The following is a 21,699-nucleotide window of genomic DNA, read 5'->3' on the forward strand; positions in this document are numbered from 1 at the left end:
CTTTACCGTACCTGAGTGTGAGGCCATTACCTGAGTGTTTCCGTCTTTACCGTACCTGAGTGTGAGGCCATTACCTGAGTGTTTCAGTCTTTTCCGTACCTGAGTGTGAGGCCATTACCTGAGTGTTTCAGTCTTTACCGTACCTGAGTGTGAGGCCATTACCTGAGTGTTTCAGTCTTTACCGTACCTGAGTGTGAGGCCATTACCTGAGTGTGAAGCCATTACCTGAGTGTTTCAGTCTTTACTGTACCTGAGTGTGAGGCCATTACCTGAGTGTTTCAGTCTTTACCGTACCTGAGTGTGAGGCCATTACCTGAGTGTTTCCGTCTTTACCGTACCTGAGTGTGAGGCCATTACCTGAGTGTTTCAGTCTTTTCCGTACCTGAGTGTGAGGCCATTACCTGAGTGTTTCAGTCTTTACCGTACCTGAGTGTGAGGCCATTACCTGAGTGTTTCAGTCTTTACCGTACCTGAGTGTTTCAGTCTTTACTGTACCTGAGTGTGAGGCCATTACCTGAGTGTTTCAGTCTTTACCGTACCTGAGTGTGAGGCCATTACCTGAGTGTTTCAGTCTTTACCGTACCTGAGTGTGAGGCCATTACCTGAGTGTTTCAGTCTTTACCGTACCTGAGTGTTTCAGTCTTTACTGTACCTGAGTGTGAGGCCATTACCTGAGTGTTTCAGTCTTTACCGTACCTGAGTGTGAGGCCATTACCTGAGTGTTTCAGTCTTTACTGTACCTGAGTGTTTTGGTCTTTACCCTACCTGGGGGTCAAATCATTACCCAAGCTTTCAGTCTTTACTGTACCTGAGGCTGAGGTCAAGCCATTACCTGTGTGACTGTAAAGGTTTTGTGAAAGAAACAGCAGTTAAACGTAGCTTCAGTTAACAGCTAAAAGTGGGGCTATGAAGAAGATGACTTATCACTAAACCAATATTATTTCTGTCATGTGTTCTGTATTGAACTTGTATTTGGAATGCCAAGGTTGTAGAGGGAAATGGCTAAATATTTACTTGTCAAGCGATAGCAGCAGGCAATTAGCTTTAATTTAGGAACAACGAAGGAACAGAATCCAATTAAGCAACAACTGAACTAAATTTGATAGAGCATTTAAAGAAACAGGGGATGCAACTTAAAACAGTGAAATATTCCTGATTCCCTGGGTGCTTATCCCATTAAAAGTGTTACATAGTTCCGATTCTGATTAACTTAACTTGTTAAATTATATATCTGGCTACTGTTCAAGTTTATTGTCATTCAGCCGTACCCATGTATACAGCCAAATGAAACATCAATCCTCTGGAGTCAAGTTGCAAAGCATAGAAGATATGATTGCAATCCAGCACATACAGACACAAAATACTATTAACACAGGTCACTTAGAATGCTCTCAGGATTACAAACCACATTACTGCTTTGGGCACGAGCAGATCTGTGTCGTAAGGTGGAACAGAGTACTTGACTCCCATCAAATCCACTCCCAGGAAGGACCACTGTCTTCATATGTAGAAAGGGAGGGGAAGTCTGCACAGAACTTCTGAAGAGTATTTGTTAACTTTTCCTATTCAAACTTTCCCATGTTGAGTTAAGTAATTATTGTTGAAGGAAGTTCACAGCTTTGCATGGAAATGGAAATAAAGTCTTAGTTTTCACTCCTGGTGCATGTGCATTGAGAATACTCTGGTAATGGGCAGAAGGCAGGAGAATGGGGTTAAGAGAGAGAATAAATCTGCCATGATCGAAGAGACTAGATGGACCGAATGGCCTAATTCTGCTCCTATTTCTTATGGTCTTATGATATTACTGTACGAGCATGCAGCAGAGAAAGTAAGTATGGGTTCCATGCTGACTCTTTGAAAGAGCTATCCAATTAGTCCTACCCTCCTGCATAAACCTGTATTTATTAACTTTTCAAATATAAATCCAGTTCCTTTTTGACATTTGTAAGTAAATCTGTTTCCAACAGCCAGCACACTGCCAATCACAAGAATACATTGTGTAAAGCAAATAATTTTTTATTTCCTCTGTTCTTCACTTGTTTTCATGTGTGAATTTAAAATAGCAGCTTGTTAAATTGAAAAACAACATGCCACTATTGATAATGATTTGAAGAATGCCAAGCCTAAATTGTTTCACTCTTGTCATATTTCCATTTTCTCCAGTTACCATTAAGTCTGCAAAAAGTAATTCTGTAAATATTCCCAGAACACATCCTTTTGTGCCTTTTGCTCCCCATATGTCACTTCCTCTCTCCCAACTTTTTCCTTTTCTCTACCCCTTACCTTCCCCCTCTCTTGCCCGTCCCCTCCCTCTTGCCCCCCTCTCTCGCCCTCCCCCTCTCCACCCTTCTTCCCTCCCCCTCTCCAAATCCAAGAGATAAAATTATCCTACTCTGGCCAGTGTCTAAGTGTGAAGTGTTTCTACTTTTGAATAAGTTGTTGGAAGAAACATAGTTTATGTCAACCTAACGATTTGCGGTATAAGTCACAGACTAACTTTCGTTAGGTTGCACATGCTCTTCCATAGTTTAAAATCTGCAGACATTACTGCAGCTTCAACAAAAAAGTTAAACATTCTTCATTGAAATTATTAAACTCTTTCACAGCACACATAAAAATATAATCCTTTACTTTCACTCTACCTTTCTATCTCTTCAATTGGTTTCCTTCAATCATTTCTTCATGTTATGTTCCTAATGCTTTCCATAGAACCTTAGAACCATAGCACAGCACAGAAACAGGCCTTTTGGCCCTTCTTGGCTGTGCCGAACCATTTTTCTGCCTAGTGCCACTGACCTGCACCTGGGCCATATCCCTCCAAACCCCTCTCATCCATGTACCTGTCCAAGTTTTTCTTAAATGTCAAAAGTGAGCCCGCATTCACCACTTCATCTGGCAGCTTGTAATAAATCATTGTAATTTCCTTGTAATAAATCATTTTATGAGTAACTCCATGATGTGGATTATTCAAGTATTTCTATTTGATACTCCGCATCTGTGATAGTTTCATATACAGTTTGGGTTGCTCAATTATAGGAAGGATGTCAAAGCTCTAGAGAGGGTGCAGAAGAGCTTTACCAGGATGTTGCCTGGATTAGAGATTGCCTGGGTTGTTTTCTCTGGAGCGGCAGAAGAATGAGGGGAGATATGATAGAGGTTTATAAGACCATGAGATATGGGAGCAGAAGTAGGCCATTCGGCCCATTGAGTCTGCTCTGCCATTCAATCAATGGCTGATCCAATTCTTCCAGTTATCCCCACTCCCCTGCCTTCACCCCATAACCTTTGATGCCCTGGCTAATCAAGAACCAATCTTTTTCTGCCTTAAATACACCCAATGACTTGGCCTCCACTGCTGCTCATGGCAACAATTTCCACAGATTTACCACCCTCTAACTAAAGTAATTTCTCCACATTTCTCTTCTAAATGGATGTCCTTAAGTCCTGAAGTTTTGTCCTCTTGTCCTAACTTCCATACTTCCTAACTTTGCCATATCTAATCTGTTCAGGCCTTTTAACATTTGGAATGTTTCTATGAGATCCCCCCCCTCATTCTCCTGAACTCCAGGGAATACAGCCCAAGAGCTGTCAGACATTCTTCATATGGTAACCCTTTCATTCCTGGAATCATTCTTGTGAATCTTCTCCGAACCCTCTCCAATGTCATTATATCCTTTCTAAAATAAGTAACCCAAAACTGCACACAATACTCCAAGTGTGGTCTCTTGAGTGCTTTATAGAGCCTCAACATCACATCCCTGCTCTTGTATTCTATACCTCCAGAAATGAATGCCAATGTTGCATTTGCCTTCTTCACCACCAACTCAGTCTGGAGGTTAACCTTTAGGGTATCTTGCACTAGAACTCCCAAGTCCCTTTGCATCTCTGCATTTTGAATTCTCTCCCTATCTAAATAATAGTCTGCCCGTTTATTTCTTCCACCGAAGTGCATGACCATACACTTTCCAACATTGTATTTCATTTGCCACTTCTTTGCCCATTCCCCTAAACCATATAAGTCTCTCTACAGGATGTCTGTTTCCTCAACATTACCTGCTCCGCCACCTATCTTTGTATCAACGACAAATTTAGCCACAAATCCATTAATCCCATAGGCCAGATCATTGACATACATTGTAAAAAGCAGCAGTCCAAAACCGACCCCTGTGGAACTCCACTGGTAACTGGCAGCCAGCCAGAATAGGATCCCTTTATTCCCACTCTCTGCTTTCTGCCAATCAACCAATGCTCCACCAATGCTAGTAACTTCCCTGTAATTCCATGGGCTCTTAACTTGCTAAGCAGCCTCATGTACAACACCTTGTCAAAGGCCTTCTGAAAATCCAAATACACCACCTCTGCTGCATCTCCTTTGTCTACCCTGCTTGTAATTTCCTCAAAAATTGCAGTAGGTTAGTCAGGCAGGATTTTCCTTTCAGTAAACCATGCTGGCTTTGGCCTGTCTTGTCATGTGCCTCCAGGTACTCTGTAATCTCATCCCTAACAATCGATTCCAACAACTTCCTAACCACTGATGTCAGGCTAACAGGTCTATAGTTTCCTTTCTGCTGCCTCCCACCCTTCTTAAATAGCGTAATAATAGTTGTAATTTTCCAGTCATCCGGTTCAATGCCAGAATCTATTGATTCTTGGAAGATCAATGTTAATGCCTCCGCAATCTCTCCAGCTACTTCCTTTAGAACCCGAGGGTGCTTTCCATCAGGGCCAGGAGATTTATCCACCTTCAAACCATTAAACTTCCTGAGCCTGCTCAGTCATAATTTTCACTGCACAAACTTCACTTCCCTGACACTCTTGAATGTCTGGTACACTGCAGATAATCCTCCACTGTGAAGACATGCAAAATACGCATTCAGTTCCTCTGCCATGAGAGGCATAGATCGAGTAGACAGTGAGTACCTTTTTCTCAGAGTTAAAATGTTCACTACCAGAGGGCATGCATTAAAGGTGAGAAGGGGTAAGTCAAAGGGGATGTGAGGGGCAGGATTTTTTTACTCAGAGTGGTGGGTACCTGGGGTGGTGGTAGAGGCAGATACATTAGGGATCTTTAAGAGATGTTTAGCTAGGCAACGAATGTGAGGGAAATAGAAGGTTATAGACATTGTGTAGGCTGAAGGGATTAGTTTAGTTGGTCATTTGACTCTAATTTATTTCGTTTAGCACAACATTGTGGGCCGAAGGGCCTGTTCTATGGTCTACGCATTCAGAACATTGAATAATTCTGCTGTCAAACTGGTTAATGTACATCAGAGCTAATACTGGAACAGGGAATGTGGGCACGGACTTTGAATTGACTACCTTTTTACTTATTTCGGAAACAAACCTGAATTTTGATCCCCATTTGTTAACATGATTCGGCCAAAAAGTGTTTTACTGGTAATTTCACTGAACACTTATTCATTTTATTTAACAGAGTTCCAAGTGCCTCTGGAAAGCTAAGAGTTCCTTTGTTAACTGTGATAGAGTTTCTCCCCATTCTTTTCCTCTACTCTGCTCATTCATTTTTACTTGAATATACAGACCGTGTTGTATTGAATTCCGAATCAGGATTAGTTTGCCATTTCTCGTTTCCAGATGAAGTGGAATTTATTTTTTGAACATTGGTGCAGTAATTACTGCAAAATGTACAGTTCCAGGGATCTAGATTTAATCTAGACTTGGCTGCTGACACAATAGAGTTGGCGTGTTTTCCACGTAACTGTTAGGGTTGTCCTGCCTGCTTTGGTTTCCGCCAGTAGCCCAGTGATGTTCCAATTGGTCATTTGGTCACTAAATTACTCACTAATCTAGCTAAGTGGCAGGAGGATCAAAAGGGAGTCGGCGGAGATGCAAGAAGTACAAGTGCAGAGCTATGAGCGAAGGGGAGAGACACAGGATTCTGTGCTGAGAGCTGTCATGAATTCAAAGACAGAGTGTCTTCCTAGATGTTAATTAATGATTTGACTGCAGAGAAAGGTTCAGAATGCAACATGTAATTCATAAATAGAAACAGAACATGTTGGAAATGGCTGGTCAGGCAGCATCTGTGGATCAACCAATGTTTGTTGCCAGCATTGCTCCCATTGGAAGCCATTACTGATGTAATTACATGCAACAGAAGTAACCATTGCAGAACTTTTGACTATGGCTTCCTGGTAAATACCGTTCTTATCCTCCAGATGGTGTACATCCCAGAACAAAGCTAGCTAATTACAGCTATATAGGACCCTGGGCAGACCCCACTTGGAGTACTGTGCTCAGTTCTGGTCGTCTCACTACAGGAAGGATGTGGAAACTATAGAAAGGGTGCAGAGGAGATTTACAAGGATGTTGCCTCGATTGGGGAGCATACCTTATGAGAATGGGTTGAGTGAACTCAGCCTTTTCTCCTTGGAGCGACGGAGGATGAGAGCTGACCTGATAGAGGTGTATAAGATGGTGAGAGGCATTGATCGTGTGGATAGTCAGAGGCTTTTTCCCAGGGCTAACACAAGAGGGCAGAGTTTTAAGGTGTTTGGAGAAAGGTACGGGGGAGATGTCAGGGGTAAGTTTTTTACGCAGAGAGTGGTGAGTGCATGGAATGGGCTGCTGGCAACAGTGGTGAAGACGGATACGATAGGGTCTTTTAAGAGACCCCCTGATAGGTACATGGAGCTTAGAAAAATAGAGGGCTATGGGTAGCCCTAGGGAATTTCTAAAGTAAATACATGTTCAGCACAGTATTGTGGGCCGAAAAGCCTGTATTGTGCTGTAGGTTTTCTACATTTCTATGTTTCTAAATCAGTTCATAAAATATCAAAAGAGGCTTCGAAGCCAGCAAAGCTGTAATTCCAGCTCTGCCAGCTGTCAAAGTTTACAAGAGTTCAAAATCTTTTCACACTGAAATAGTCAAAAGCTATTAAAAATGAAACAGTTAACAAGTTAGAAGTAACTGAAGCTGCAGACGGATGTTAAAATTAAATATTATTAATTTTTAAAGAGAAAAGGTAGAAATAATTGACAGCACCAAAGAACCTAACTGCTGCAGGGTTGAAGTGGGCTCGTGCTGCACTGCTGGATTACTTATGGAACGTGTCTAGGAAAATGTGTGCTGGATGTGGCCAACAGACACAATAACTACAGATAAAGGCAATCAGAAATAAAAACAGAAAATGCTGATAATGCTCAGCAGATCAGGCAGTATTTGTGCAGTGAGAAGCACAGTGAACATTTGATGATACGAATTGGAAAACTGAACCAAGTAAGATAAAGAATTGCCTTCCCCTTATGCTTGTGTGGTGTAAGCAGCTGTTTCCATGCACTGGGAATTAGCGGAACCGCGGCAGTGAACCAGCATTCATTGCTGATGGAAGAAGCTTGTGTTCAAAAGAGCTTTAGATAGCCAGTATTGTTATTTTTAATCCTTTCTGTGTTGTTCTATTTTTAATCCTTAATGTGTTATCCTTTCTGAACCGGCGAAAGTGAAGTGATCGCCTGTGAGGTTTGTCAGTCCCATTGTAAAACAGCTGCAGCAAAGGGAGTGGGAGGAATTGAAAATGGAACTCTGCATCAAGCATCCTCCTGACTTTTCCAGTTATCGGCCTGAAACGCTCACCCCGATTCTCTCTCCACAGATGCTGCTTGACCCACTGAGTGTTTCCAAACTTTTCTGTTCTAATTTCAGGGTTCAGTACTACATGTTCTCATGGTTATTGTCAATTTCCTTTCACATCAGAATCACTGACATATGTTGTGAAATTGGTTGTTTTCTGACAGCATTACAGTGCAATTTATTAGAACGCTATAGATTTAAATAAGAAATATACAGTATATATGAAGTATTAAATAAGTAGGGTAAAAAGGAGGTAGTGTTCGTGAACCGATTAAAGTAAATAACCGTAATCTTTGTCAGTTCGTATAGTTATTGAAGAGATAATGTGTATAATATGTAGATATAATTTACTTTGTGTGCCGATATCATGGGTGAATTGCACAAACCTAGTTAGGACTTGGTTATTCTTTTCCCTCCCTGCTAATGTACACAGACAGCATAGTTTCCAAATGCTCGGAATTAGTGTACCTGCAACAGCAATCTACCATCCACACCCCTCTTTAATTGGCTGCATGGCAATGGAAGTTGGAAATTTCTGAGAGTGCACACCTCACACAGCTTCTCATGATGCCAGAACACATGCTGCACAATCGAGGAAAGCTCACCAATGCCTCTGCTTTCTGAGGAAGCTGAAGAGAGCACATCGATCCTCACATCACTCTGCAGCTGCACAGCAGAGAGCATCCTGACAAGCTGCATCGCCCTGTGGGAGAGAAACTGCACCGCAGTGGACAGGAAGGCTTGACAACAACTGGTCAAAACTGCCCAACGCATCACGGCACTGGCCTACCCCCCTTCAAGGACATGTGCACAGAAAGATGCCAGCAAAGCACCTAGAACATCATGAAGGATCCCACCCACCCTGCTCACAGGCTGTTTGACCCACTCCTATCAGGGAGGAGGCTACCTAACATGGATGCCAGGACTACCTGACTCCAAACAGTTATTTTTCCCAAGCTGTAAGGCTGATCAACTCCTCCACCCACTAACCCACCCCCACGCTGCGCCCAATCACCACTACTTTATCATTTTACGTCGGCCACCTTCTGTACAGACCGTAAGACATTTGAGTGGAATTAGGCCATTCAGCCCATCAAGTCTTCTCAGCTATTTGTTGATGGCTGATCCTTTTCCCCCTCAACCCCATTCTCCCACCTTCCCCATGTAACCTTTCACACCCTGACTTATCAAGAATCTATCAGCTTCCACCATAATGTCCTGGTCCCCACACCCAAAAGTTGCTCAAAAAAGCCATCTTGTAGCATTCTACAAGTTCTCTCTCGTGGGATACAAAAGCATTACCAACTTGATTTTCCCAATCCTCTTGGATATCAAAATCCCCATGACTATTGTAACATAGCCCTTTTGACATGTATTTTCTGTCTCCTGTTGTAATTTGTAGCCCACATCCTGGCTGCTCTTTGAAGGCCTGTATACAACTCCCATTAGGGTCTATCCACAAGGATTTTTTCAATCCAATGTCACCTCTTTCTAAGGATTTGATTTTATTTTTTACCAACAGAGCCACGCCACCCCCTCTGCCTGCCTGCTTGTCCTTTCGGTACAATGTGTATTTTTGCATGTTAAGCTGCCAATTATAATCTTTTAGCTGCGTTTCAGTGATGTCCACAATGTCATACTGCCAATCTCTAACGACACCATCTGATCATCAGACCTTCAGGCCTGTATTCGTCATTTTTGATCTGCGTCCTTTTTGATTTTGTCCCCCCCCCCACATATATTGCACTGCAACTCATCCCACTGACTGCAATTTTGCCCTATCATCTGCCTGCCCTTCCTGACAGTCTCACTACACACTGCATCGACTCATCTGCCAACTGCCCCTTCCTCAGCCCCATCAACAGTTCGAGCAAACCTTCTCGCAGGGATAATTTGTAACTTCCCCAGACACTCCTATGCCTAGTGTCACCCTTGTGTACATACAATCAATCTTTGTATATAAGCTATCTTACATATTGTATTTCTCTGAGTCTTTATCTTAGTGCTGCATCGGATCTGGAGTAACAATTGTTTGGTTTTCTTTTACACTTGTGTACTGGAAATTACATTAAATAATCTTGAATCAGTGATAAAAAAGGCTTTGTGTTTAAGAGTGATTTAGTTAGCAAGTATTGCAAATTTTTATTGCAGCGTTACCATTCCTAGCTAAGGAATATCTGTGGAGAAATCTCTAGTAGCTTATTTGGCACTCTTATCTGGTAATGTCATTCCCAGCTGAATGTACCAATACTGCTTGAAGGTGATCTTGCTAAAAGACATTAAGTTCAGTATGGCTTTATAATTCAAGGTTGTCACTCAAAAACATATAGAAAATAACACTTGAAGGTACTGTTTCAATAAGATAAAGAGTGGAAAATAAATTTAGTATATTCGTAATTTCCTTTAGCAGTGTACTTAATGTTATTGGTAAAATACACCAATCTACATAGTACTTAGTGTGTAAGGGAATAACAGTTTCATATCTAGCCTGCACAGATTGACTTTCAACCAAGACACGGGTTGGCTTTGACATTACTTGGGTAAGGAAGAGGAAGGAAGTTCACCTTTAGATAGCTGTTCCTGTGATATGTGCTGTGAATGGTCTTGTATATGTACTGTATGTTTCATGGGGCTGGTAACATCTATGATACGCTTGATAAGACATAAAAGCAGTATTAGGCCATTCAGTCCATTATGTCTGTTACACTATTCCATCATGGCTGATTTATTATCCCTCTCAACCCCATTTTCCTGCCTTCTCCCCATAATCTTTGATGCCTTGTTTAAGCAAGAACCAATCATTGGGTTGCATTTCAAAATCTGTAGCCATGTTTCACATATCTAGTGGAGAGCCTACTGGAACCATATTCTGCACTATATCATGACAAGGAGAATCTAATGTGCTCTTTAGCAGATTCTTACTGACCTGACAATCCCTGGGTTAATCAAAAATATCATCAGTTTTGCAAGGGAATATGCAGTCATATACGAACACTGTTGAATGTTAAAAACTAAAGTTGCTGTGACTAATTTTCTTTTTCTTCATATTTTCTTCCATGACTTAGTTCTTCCTGGGAAATCAGGTACAGAACGACATAAATGTCTGAAGTATTTCACCTATTGTGCTGTGTGCTGTGGGCCAGTAACTACTGCTTTGTGGCTTCCAGACTTCCAACCAGTTGGGAATAGTGACTTTCCCAGTCTGTTGCCACCCATCCGCTTATGTTTTTGAATGCTGGATGTTTCCACTGGCGCTAAACTATAAGTCTGTGCTGCTCATTTTCCATGTTAATCATTCACCTTCTCAAATCAACTGCTTTAAAGAGTGGTGGGTGGAGAAATAGAGCTTGCAACTGCAAAAGTAAACGCTTGATGCAAAACAAATCATTACAATGTGTTCTAAGAAATCACAAACAAAATCATTTGTTATTAGCTTCTTAGAAGTTTAAGCTGCTATTGAACGGTCTCTTCTTTCACCTTTCTCAGTTTGGTGATTCCCAGCAGTTGCGACTAGTCCGTATCTTACGTAGTACAGTCATGGTTCGTGTTGGAGGAGGCTGGATGGCCTTGGATGAGTTTTTGGTGAAAAATGATCCATGCAGAGGTAAGTTTGGAATATGTTTTGGTTGGTTCTGCCAGCCTACTGCTTGCTGGCCCTTGCTATGTCATGTAATGCCTCTTCACAAGATGTCACACTCATATCTGTATGATACACTCAGTGGCCACTTTATTAGGTATGCCTGTTCTTCTGTTCATTAATGCAAATTTCTAATCAGCCAAATATGTGGCAGCACCTCAAAGCATGCATACATAGTCATCAGGTTCAGTTACTGTTCAGACTAAACATCGGAATGGGGAAGAAATGTAATCTAACATACTTTAATTGTGGATTGATTGGTGGTACCAGACAGGGTGGTTTGAGTATCTCAGAAAGTGCTGATCTCCTGGGATTTTCATGCACAACAGTCTAGAATTTATAGAGAACACAGACTTATAGTTTAACATCCAGTGAGCAGCAGTGCTGTGGGTGAAAAGACCTTGTTAATGAGAGAGGTCAGAGGAGAATGGTCAGATTGGTTCAAGTTGACAAGAAGACAACAACAACTCAAATAACTACAAATCAGAATCTGGTTTATTATCACTGATATAAAATCATGAAATGTGTTATCTCTTCCCTCCACCCCACTGAGTCTCCAATTTGAGTAACATTGATTGAGAATTAATCAGTTAATGGCAACAATTGAATCAAAACACAGAATAATACATACAAAAGGCAGGAAGAACTCACTAAGTCAGGCAGCATCTGGAGGGGAATAAACAGCTGACGTTTCAGGCTGAGACCCTTCATCAGGACTGATGAAGGGTCTCGGATTTGATTGGACAATTGACTTGTCCATTGTGAAGTTTTTATAGTTTAAATGATAAGAATCTCAAATTAGTGCTTGAAGTCTTCAATTAATTTCTCTATTTTATCTGTCCTGTCCTTTTTCTTACTAGAGGTTTCTTCTCTGTTTCTTTTAATGTGATGCAATCCCTTTATCATTTCTTCTAGTTCATCATCATGGAAGTAAAATGTTGCGTTCGGAATCAAACTCTTCAATTACCAGTCAGTCTCCTATAGGTTGGCAACCCTCTGTCTCTTTTCCTTCTCCTTATTGCTTTCCTTCTCTGAATGGCTTAACGCTCCTAGCAGCTTACAGCAGGCTTTGTGCTTTTCTAAAAGAAAAAGAACTGTAATCCAATGTGCTTTGTTTTTTTTAAACCAACTACAAAATGAACGGCCATTTTGAAATGCATGTGAAGTTGCTTACATGATTTTTTTCTTTTACCCGCAGTAATACTCACTGCAAGTAAGTGGTCACCTTGTCTGATATTGTAGCATCTTCCTAATTGGAATGTACACATCTGTTCTGCCTGAAAGTGGTGTGCTGTTTTGAGCTTCTGCACAGATATTTTGGAATGGGGTTTGCTTTAGTGGGTCCCGGGGCTTCCTTAAACTGACTGCATGAAGTTAATGGATTCCAAACTCCTGCGTCGTCCTTAACATGACACTGAACTGAAACCTTTACAACTATCAGAATTATTTTGTCCCTTTCCATTTAAGTTTTGAAAATTTGCTGGGCTAATTCATCTCGTGTTGCTTACATATCCCAGCACAAATGTTGAGTTGTTGGTATGGATAGGCTTTCAACTCAGATTTCAGTATATTTTCCATCATCCGTTAACCAGTTTTTAACCATCCTGTTCATTTTTTTCTCCCCTCCCCCCATATTCCCTATTGTTGTTGCAAGTTTGCTGCTGGTTTGTGAACTTCCTGATGATTTTAAGCTGAATTTTTGTTTTGTACCTTTGTTTCAGCTAAGGGCAGAACAAACATCGAACTGCGTGAAAAGTTTATTCTTCCCGAAGGCTCTAGTCAGTCCATGGCCGCCTTCCGGTCACGAGGACGGAGGTCACGGCCTTCATCAAGGGCGGCTTCTCCCAACAGGTCGACGTCGAGCGCCAGTCAAAGTGTTGCAGTTCCCCCAGTTGTTACAAGTACGCCACCTAAGGTAATGTTGAGAGCAGCAATCTCCGTTCTCACTGTTTTAAACTGTATTTTACCAATATAGTTTAAAAAGCCTTTATACCAGTCCAGTGAAGAGCTTGGTGCTAATTCTCCTATTTAACAGCTTAATTATATTTATTTTTAATACTTTAGAGATGCAGCACGGTAACAGGCACTACCAGCCCAACGGGCCCGTGCCACCTAATTACACTCATGTGGCCAATTAAGCTACTAACCTGTCTTTTTTGGAATGTGGGAGGAAACCAGAACATTCAGAGGAAACCCACGGGGTCACTTGGAGAACATACAGACTCCTTACAGGCAGTGGCAGGAATTGAACTTGGTAATAGTGTCACGCTAACTGCTACACTACTGTGCTGCCCCATATTGGCATATTACCGTGCCAGACTCCCTGCTATACGAATAATTCGTTGAATTTGTAACTTTACCATTTGTTTCAGGTTTCTTTCTTGACTCAGTTTTTGTGTGGGGGTTGTAATAGAGAATTGGCAAGTGTGCATTACTATAACCCATGCCAGGAAGTTAAACGCATGCCGGATAAAGATTGCTTATTGACTTTTCTGAGTCTTCCTTTTAAAGGGAGTCACACAGATCTACATCATTGCATTTTTAATTTTACTTCTTCCTAGTTACATGTTCTCTTCCATGGCACTGTTATTTCCTGGTCATTTTACTTTATTGTTTTAATTTCCATTCATTTTCAATGTATCCTTGTTTCATGCAGACACCCCAACATTTAATCCGCAATTATGATAAACCATGGTTGACAAACAGCAAATCTTCAAGTGCTTATAAAACTCCAGAGTCCCCCGAACGCCGAGTCCCATCTCCAGAGGTATAGTACGGTGAAGTGCTCCCAGTGTTGGTAGTGGTCAACTTATCAAAAATGTGTTTTGCTTTTTAGTTTAGTTAGTTCCCTTTAGAAAGGTCTGTACCAAAAAAAAACAAATTCCTGAGAGGATTTTGAGCTGCTTTTCAGGATTCTAAATGTATTTTTCTCTATTGTGCAACAATGGGGAACTGAATCACATTTGGAAATAGTGAATTCAGTAAATATCCTACTGAATTATTCTCTAAATTTTGCTTCAGTTTTTAAACAAAATGGATAAATCCGGCAAGTCAGTGTTAATTCACTGATATATTACTGACATGCCAGCGTTTTCTATTTTTGGAGATTTATTGTTAGAAATGTTTTAAACTGTTTAATTTAGTGAAGAAATTTAACCATTAAGTTAAAATTCACTTTGTGTACTTTTTTGCTTAGTGGAAAGATGGTTGTTTATTTAACATTTTCAGTCTGTTAACGAAATGAAGTTTTATTATTGACCAGTAATTTACATTAATATTTATGATGGAAGTTTTTGGCATGAAAAATACATAGGTTAAAGAATTATTAAAATTCTGAATCCTGAAAAACAGCTATATTTTATTTATCTGTAACACTAGAAAGGAGAAGTTTCTCTCCACCCCTCCAACTGCTACTGACCACTTCCTTAACATATCCTGATCTCTAACATTTCTTTATTTCTTCAGAACTCTGTCTCCTTTCCAAGATCCTTGCTCTTGCAAACGTAACTCCTCTTCATTCATTTTGTTTCTCTGAACAGATGGAAGGAATCTGATGACTGGGTTGTTCTTTCCACAATGTTTGCTCTGTTTTATAATCTTAAAATCTTCACCTGTCACCTTGTGCATGATTGAACAGTTTCTGTGTATGTAATTCCAGCTAGGTCATAATGCCCAGTTAGTTTCTGAGATTACAGATTTTGATTGTTTTGCTTCTTGGAACCAGAAGAAAAAGGAAAACAACTTTGAACATTGTGGGGAAGGGAGGCTGATTATTGTAAGGGTTTTACCAAAGATAGAGTCAGGAAAAAGTTGTTTCCATTGGTAAGTGAGACTAGGACTAGGAGACATAGCTTCAGGATTTGGGGGAGTATACTTAGGATGGAGATAAGGAAAAACTGCTTTTCCCAGAGAGTATCTCAGATTTTTTTAAATATATATGCCCAGGGAAGCAGTAGAGGCCAACTCATTAAATATATCTAAAACATAGTTAAATTGATTTTCACACAGCAAGGGAATTAAAAGTTATGGGGAGAAGGCAGGTAGGTGGAGCAGAGTCCATGACCAGATTAGCAATAATCTCATTGAATAGCAGAGCAGGCTCAGTGGGCCAGATGGCCAACTCTAGGTCATATCTCTTGTGTTATGGAAGCCATATTTTTAAGAAGTTGCATTGACTTAGCATTATTTATGGTATCAAATTCTTTATAGTCATTAAGTACTGGTTGAAGTGAAGCTTCTGTTTTGATGTAGGATACATAGAGCCAGTTTGTGATTATAGCTGGAGATTTGCAATGCTGGATCATCTGTTCCTATTACCCCCAAGGTATGATATTGGCAAGGGCATTGTTGATTACACTCCTCCTCAGAAATCATGGTTGTTATATCTTTACTTCTCGCTGTTGGAACCAACTGTGGTAACTTAATGTCAGATAGATGCCACCTCTGACAGGCAGCACTCTCTCAGTGCTGCATTGAAATGATCACCCTGATTATTATCATTAACATTAGGTGTTGTTTAACTTTTTAAGATTAGGTTAGTTTTATTTGTCATATGTATATCAGAACATAGAGTGAAATGTGTTGTTCTGTGTCAACAACCAGAACTCTCCGAGTATGTGCTGGGGGCTGCCCACAAGTGTCGCCATGCTTCCCGCACCAACATACCGTAAGCACACCCACAACTTACTTAACTGTAACCCCTAAAAGTCTTCGGAATCTGGAAGGAAATCAGAGCACCCAGAGGAAATCCAAACGGTCACCAGGAGAACATTACAAACTCCTTACAGAGAGTGACGCAAATTGAACCCTGATTGCTGGTGTTACGCCAACCCCTACACCTGTTTATACTGAACTGAACCAACACCCATTTCCCTTGTGGGGAAGAGTGGGCTTCTTCTAATCTTCTCTGGGGTCGTAACTCTAGATCAGGAGAATGCCAGAGGAATTCCAGTTGTATGTGTGGAAAGAAAAATGAAACTCTAATTCCAAATCTTCAAGTTAAAAGTCAGTATTTTAACTTAAAGGGTGATGAAAAGGACATTTAAAACAATCTTATAGACTCATTGGTAAAAGAAAAATGGAGGGCTATGTAGGAGGAAGAGTTAGATTAATCTTGGAGTAGGTTGAAGTATTGGCATAACATCATGGGCCGAAAAGCCTGTACTGTTCTATACCGTTCTATATTTCTATCTTCTGAAATCTGGCATTCTCTACCTCAGAGAATTGTGGCTAGAGCACTAGAAGTACTTGGAAGTGGAGGTAGGTAAATTTTTAGAAAATCCAGGAACTGAGGACTAAGAGGATCTGGCACAGGAAGAGAAGTTGAGGCCGTGGATACAGACAGACAGGTATACTTTATTGATCCTGAGGGAAATTGGGTTTTGTTACAGTCGCACCAACCAAGAATAGTGTAGAAATATAGCAATATAAAACCATAAATAATTAAATAATAATAAGTTAATTATGCCAAGTGGAAATAAGTACAGGACCAGCCAATTGGCTCAGGGTGTCTGACACTCCGAGGGAGGAGTTGTAAAGTTTGATGGCCACAGACAGGAATGACTTCCTATGACACTCAGTGTTACATCTCAGTGGAATGAGTCTCTGGCTGAATGTACTCCTGTGCCTAACCAGTGCATTATGGAGTGGATGGGAGACATTGTCCAAGATGGCATGCAACTTGGACAGCATCCTCTTTTCAGACACCACCATCAGAGAGTCCAGTTCCACCCCCACAACTTCACTGGCCTTACGAATGAGTTTGTTGATTCTGTTGGTGTCTGCTATCCTCAGCCTGCTGCCCCAGCACACACCAGCAAACATGATAGCACTGGCCACCACAGACTCGTAGAACATCCTCATCATCGTCCGGCAGACGTTAAAGGACCTCAGTCTCCTCAGGAAGTAGAGACGGCTCTGACCCTTCTTGTAGACAACTTCAGTGTTCTTTGACCAGTCCAGTTTATTGTCAATTCGTATTCCCAGGTATTTGTAATCCTCCACCATGTCCACACTGACCCCTTGGATGGAAACAGGGCTCACCGGTGCCTTAGCCCTCCTCAGGTCCACCACCAGCTCCTTAGTCTTTTTCATATTAAGCTGCAGATGATTCTGCTCACACCATGTGACAAAGTTACCCACCGTAGCCCTGTACTCAGCCTCATCTCCCTTGCTGATGCATCCAACTATGGCCGAGTCATCAGAAAACTTCTGAAGATGGCAAGACTCTGTGCAGTAGTTGAAGTCTGAGGTGTAGATGGTGAAGAGAAAGGGAGACAGGACAGTCCCCTGTGGAGCCCCAGTGCTGCTGACCACTCTGTCTGACACACAGTGTTGCAAGCGCATGTACTGTGGTCTGCCAGTCAGGTAATCAATAATCCATGACACCAGGGAAGCATCCACCTGCATCACTGTCAGCTTCTCACCCAGCAGAGCAGGGCAGATGGTGTTGAACGCACTGGAGAAGTCAAAAAACATGACCCTCACAGTGCTCGCCGGCTTGTCCAGGTGGGCGTAGACACAGTTCAGCAGGTAAATGATGGCATCCTCAACTCCTAGTCGGGGCTGGTAGACGAACTGGAGGGGGTCATAGTGTGGCCTAACCATAGGCCGAAGCTGCTCTAGAACAAGTTTCTCCAGGGTCTACATGATGTGGGAGGTCAATACCACCGGTCTGTAGTCATTGGAGCCACTGGGGCGCGGCGTCTTCGGTATACGGACGAGGCAGGACATCTTCCAGAGCACAGATAGATCAACCATTGAATGGCAGGCAGCCATTGAGGAGCTAGGTGGTCTTCAGCTGCTATTTTCTTGTATAACTGGAGTAAGTGGACTTCGCAGGGCCAAATAAAATTTACCAAGTTCATTGCTTAGTTGAGCACCTTTGTCCTAGAACGTAAATACAAGAGATTCTACAAATGCTGGAAATCCAGAGTAACACACACAAAATACTGGAGGAACTCAGCAGGCCAAGCAGCACCTATAGAGATGAATAGACAGTCGATGTTTCAGGCCAGAACTGATCCTGATTTACTTACTGAGATACAGCGAGGAGTAGGCCCTTCTGGCCCTCTGAGCCACGCCGCCCAGTTATTCCTGATTTAATCCTCACCTAATCATGGGACAATTTACAATGACCAATTAACCTAACAACCGGTAGGTCTTTGGACTGTGGGAGGAAACAGGAGCACCCAGAGAAAACCAATGTGGTCACAGGGAGAAAGTATAGACGACTTACAGACAGCGATGGGAATTGAACCTGGGTCACTGGTACTGTAAAGTGTTGTGCTGACCACGATGGATCTGTGCCACTTGTTATTGTCAAGAGCAGCCATGAAAATGATTACTTGCTGTAATGATCAGATATGGTGTAGATCTTAAAGATGACAGGTTCATTCTAAATGGAGGACTTTGGTCTTGAAGATCGGGGTACCTATTTCTGCATGCAGAAAGCACATATTGATGGTCCATCACCATTGGTTAATTATTATCAGATATACCAAGCTGTCAGCACAAGTGCTGTATGCTCTGATGAAGGGTCTTGGCTCAAAATGTTGACTGTTTACTCCTCTCAACAGATGATGCCTGACCTGCTGAGTTTCTCCAGCATTTGGTCTTTGTCCTAGAACAACAAGGTTGAGAAGGCCACTGTTGATTACACCCCTCCATAGCAATCATGGTTGTTACATCTTTACTTCTCTCTGTTGGAAACAGCAGTCTTGATGTAATGTCAGAAAGAAGGCACCTCCGATCGACAGAGTCCCCTCAGTACTGCATTGGAATGGACATCCGGATCTTTATCCAACTGTATAAGATTAATCTGAGATTAAATTTATTTGTCATATATATATATATATATTGAAACATACAGCGTATCTACCTCTGCTTTAAATATACACAATGGTACATCCTCCACAGCTGTTTATGGCAGTAAATTTCACAAATTCATCACTCATTGGCTAAAGCAATTCCTCCTCATCTGTGTTTAAAAGGGACATCCTTATATTCTGAGGCTGTGCCCTCCAGTCCTAGACTCTTCCCCCTATAGAAGTCAACTTCACCACCTCCATTCTATCTAGCCCTATCAATATTCAATAAGTTTCAGTGAGATTCCCCCCTCATTTCCTCATATGTTAACCCTTTTATTCCGGGAATCATTCTCTTGAACCTCCTCAGGATTCCCTCTGATATCATATATCTCTGAATCTCTATCAAAATGCACATGAAATCAGCAGTGATAGTTGCTCAAAGGAAGGGTAAAGTTATCAGCATTTACTATATATAGAAAGCTATGAATGTGTGCAGCAGTGCAGGCTGTATGTGTATAGGGCAAAGTGTTCATTATCTGAACCTTGCAATTCAGAATAAAAATAAGTTGTGAGGTGAATTTTTGGAGCATCTTCAGTTTGAATTTGGGGGGAAAAAACACCATTTGTTACGGATTTTGCTCTGTCAATTTGGTGAAATTGAATTTCCAAACATAGCAGAAAGACGTGCTGTTCAAACACCATCACTTGTGTACAGTTGTACACTGGGAGCTTTGAAGTGGACAGTGCACCACCAATATCCAAAGTGAAATACTTCTGCAGGCTGGAACATTGTAAGTGTCTCTTTTCCTGGGCTGTCCCTCAGGATCAGAGATGACTTGCTTCCCCTCCAGGTTTGTGGGTTCTGGAGTGGCTAATGAGGCCAGTACATTTAAATTGCAATAGATTGTACTGCACACAGTTCTATTTCACTATGACTTTGCTGCAGCAAAACGTCTTCCCTTTTACCTTGTAGCTTTCTAATTAGAAGTTCCTTAAACCTTTCAGCATTAATAATGGAGCCTTATATATTTGGTTCAATACACACAAAATTGTGGCATAGCGCAGCAGGTCAGGCAGCATCCATGGAGGGGGATATACACTTGACATTTCAAGCTAAGACCTTTCATAAATTTGAGTCCTGAGGAAGGGTCTCAGTCCAAAATGTCGACTGTTCATTCCCTTCCATAGATGCTGCCTGATCTGCTGAGTTCCTAAAGCATTTTATGTGTTTTGCTCAAGATTTTCATTGTCTGCAGAATCTCTTGTGTGGCAGTTCCATTGTTGCTTCCTTTTAATTTAAACAAAACATGTTTTTGTCCTTAGCAGCTGTTGCATGTTCTTTGCTGAACTCCGTTTACCAGTTTTGCTCACTCACTGTATCCAACAATGTAATTTTACGGTCCCGTACTCAGTACTTGCAGTAGCTCAAGTTATCATCTCATTGGGAAGTTAAGCTAGTCTTTATTTTTACTTTGCCTGTTGCCAAAGCTTACTGTGGACGAAGTTGGTGCCCCATTTTCTACAATGTTCTCTCCACTTCAGGCATGATTCGATGGCTAGAAAGCAGGTTGAGGACTTGAAAGATGTTTTATGAATGCTGCTTGTTTTGTATAAATAAGAAACAAAATAGCAAGGAGCATGACATTAAACACTGGACATCAGCTCTGCAGATGGATCTCTGATTTCCATCCTCCACAAGCATGTTGAATCAGAGCAAAAATACAAACTGCTAGAGACTCAGCAAGTCAGGCAGCATCTGGAGGCAAAGGGATAGTTGACACTTTGGGTTGAGACCTTAGAGTCATAGAGCACTACAGCACAGAAACAAACCCTTTGGCCCATCTAGTCTGAGCCAAACTATTATCCTGTCCCATCAACCTGCACTTGACAATAGCCCTCCATACCCTTCCCATCCATGTACTTGTCCAAACTTCTCTTCAATGTTGTAATCAAACCCCTATCCACCACTTCCACTGGCAGCTTATTCCACATGCTCACTACCTTCTGAGTGAATAAGTTCCCTTAAATATTTCACCTTTTGCACTTAGCCTATGACCTGTAGTTCTAGACTCACCTAACTTCAGTGCTTGTTTTTACCCTACCTGTACCACTCACAATTCTGTATACCTCTATCAGATCGCCCCTCATTTTCCGACTCTCCACAGAATAAAGTCCTAACCTATCCAACCTTTCCCTATAACGCAGGTCTTCAAGTCCTGGAAACATCCTTGTAAATTTTCTCTGCACTCTTTCAATCTTATTGATACCTTTCATGTAGGTAGGAGACCAGAACTGCACACAATACCTTACCAATGTCTTATTAAATTTCAACATATGATCCCAATTCCTGTAGTCAATACTTTGATTTATGAAGATAAATGTGCTAAAATCTGTCTTTAAGACCCTGTCCTACCTATATCCTAATGCCCTACTCTTCACCATATAGGTCTTACCCTGGTTTATCCTTCCAAAGCTCATACTTGTCTGCACTCATTTCCATCTCCCCCTGCATTAAATTCCACCCTCGCCTGATATGGTGCAGCATTTGCACAGGATTGGTAAAAGGTGCAAAGGGGTGCAAACTCAGTCAGCTTCATCATGGGCACAAGCCTCCCTAGCACCAAGAGCATCTTCAAAAGGCAATGCCTCAAAAAGGAGGCATC

General features: G+C 41.5%; 1 protein-coding gene across 6 annotated transcripts in view; it reads left to right on the forward strand.

Annotated features, from left to right (window-relative positions):
• dst (dystonin) overlaps nucleotides 1–21,699 on the forward strand; it is a 579,575-nt gene that overhangs the window by 551,300 nt on the left and 6,576 nt on the right. For 2 of the 6 annotated variants that reach the window (XM_073056534.1, XM_073056535.1), the window contains 4 exons: nucleotides 10,657–10,674; nucleotides 11,078–11,195; nucleotides 12,950–13,143; nucleotides 13,885–13,995. In XM_073056534.1, coding sequence (XP_072912635.1) covers nucleotides 10,657–10,674; nucleotides 11,078–11,195; nucleotides 12,950–13,143; nucleotides 13,885–13,995 — 441 coding nt within the window. Of the gene's footprint in view, nucleotides 1–10,656; nucleotides 10,675–11,077; nucleotides 11,196–12,143; nucleotides 12,213–12,426; nucleotides 12,442–12,949; nucleotides 13,144–13,884; nucleotides 13,996–21,699 lie in introns of all 6 variants that reach the window. The other 4 variants (XM_073056532.1, XM_073056533.1, XM_073056537.1 and 1 more) reach the window with 4 other exon arrangements.

This window comes from Hemitrygon akajei, chromosome 9 (assembly GCF_048418815.1).
Source record: "Hemitrygon akajei chromosome 9, sHemAka1.3, whole genome shotgun sequence".
Classification (NCBI taxonomy): domain Eukaryota; kingdom Metazoa; phylum Chordata; class Chondrichthyes; order Myliobatiformes; family Dasyatidae; genus Hemitrygon; species Hemitrygon akajei.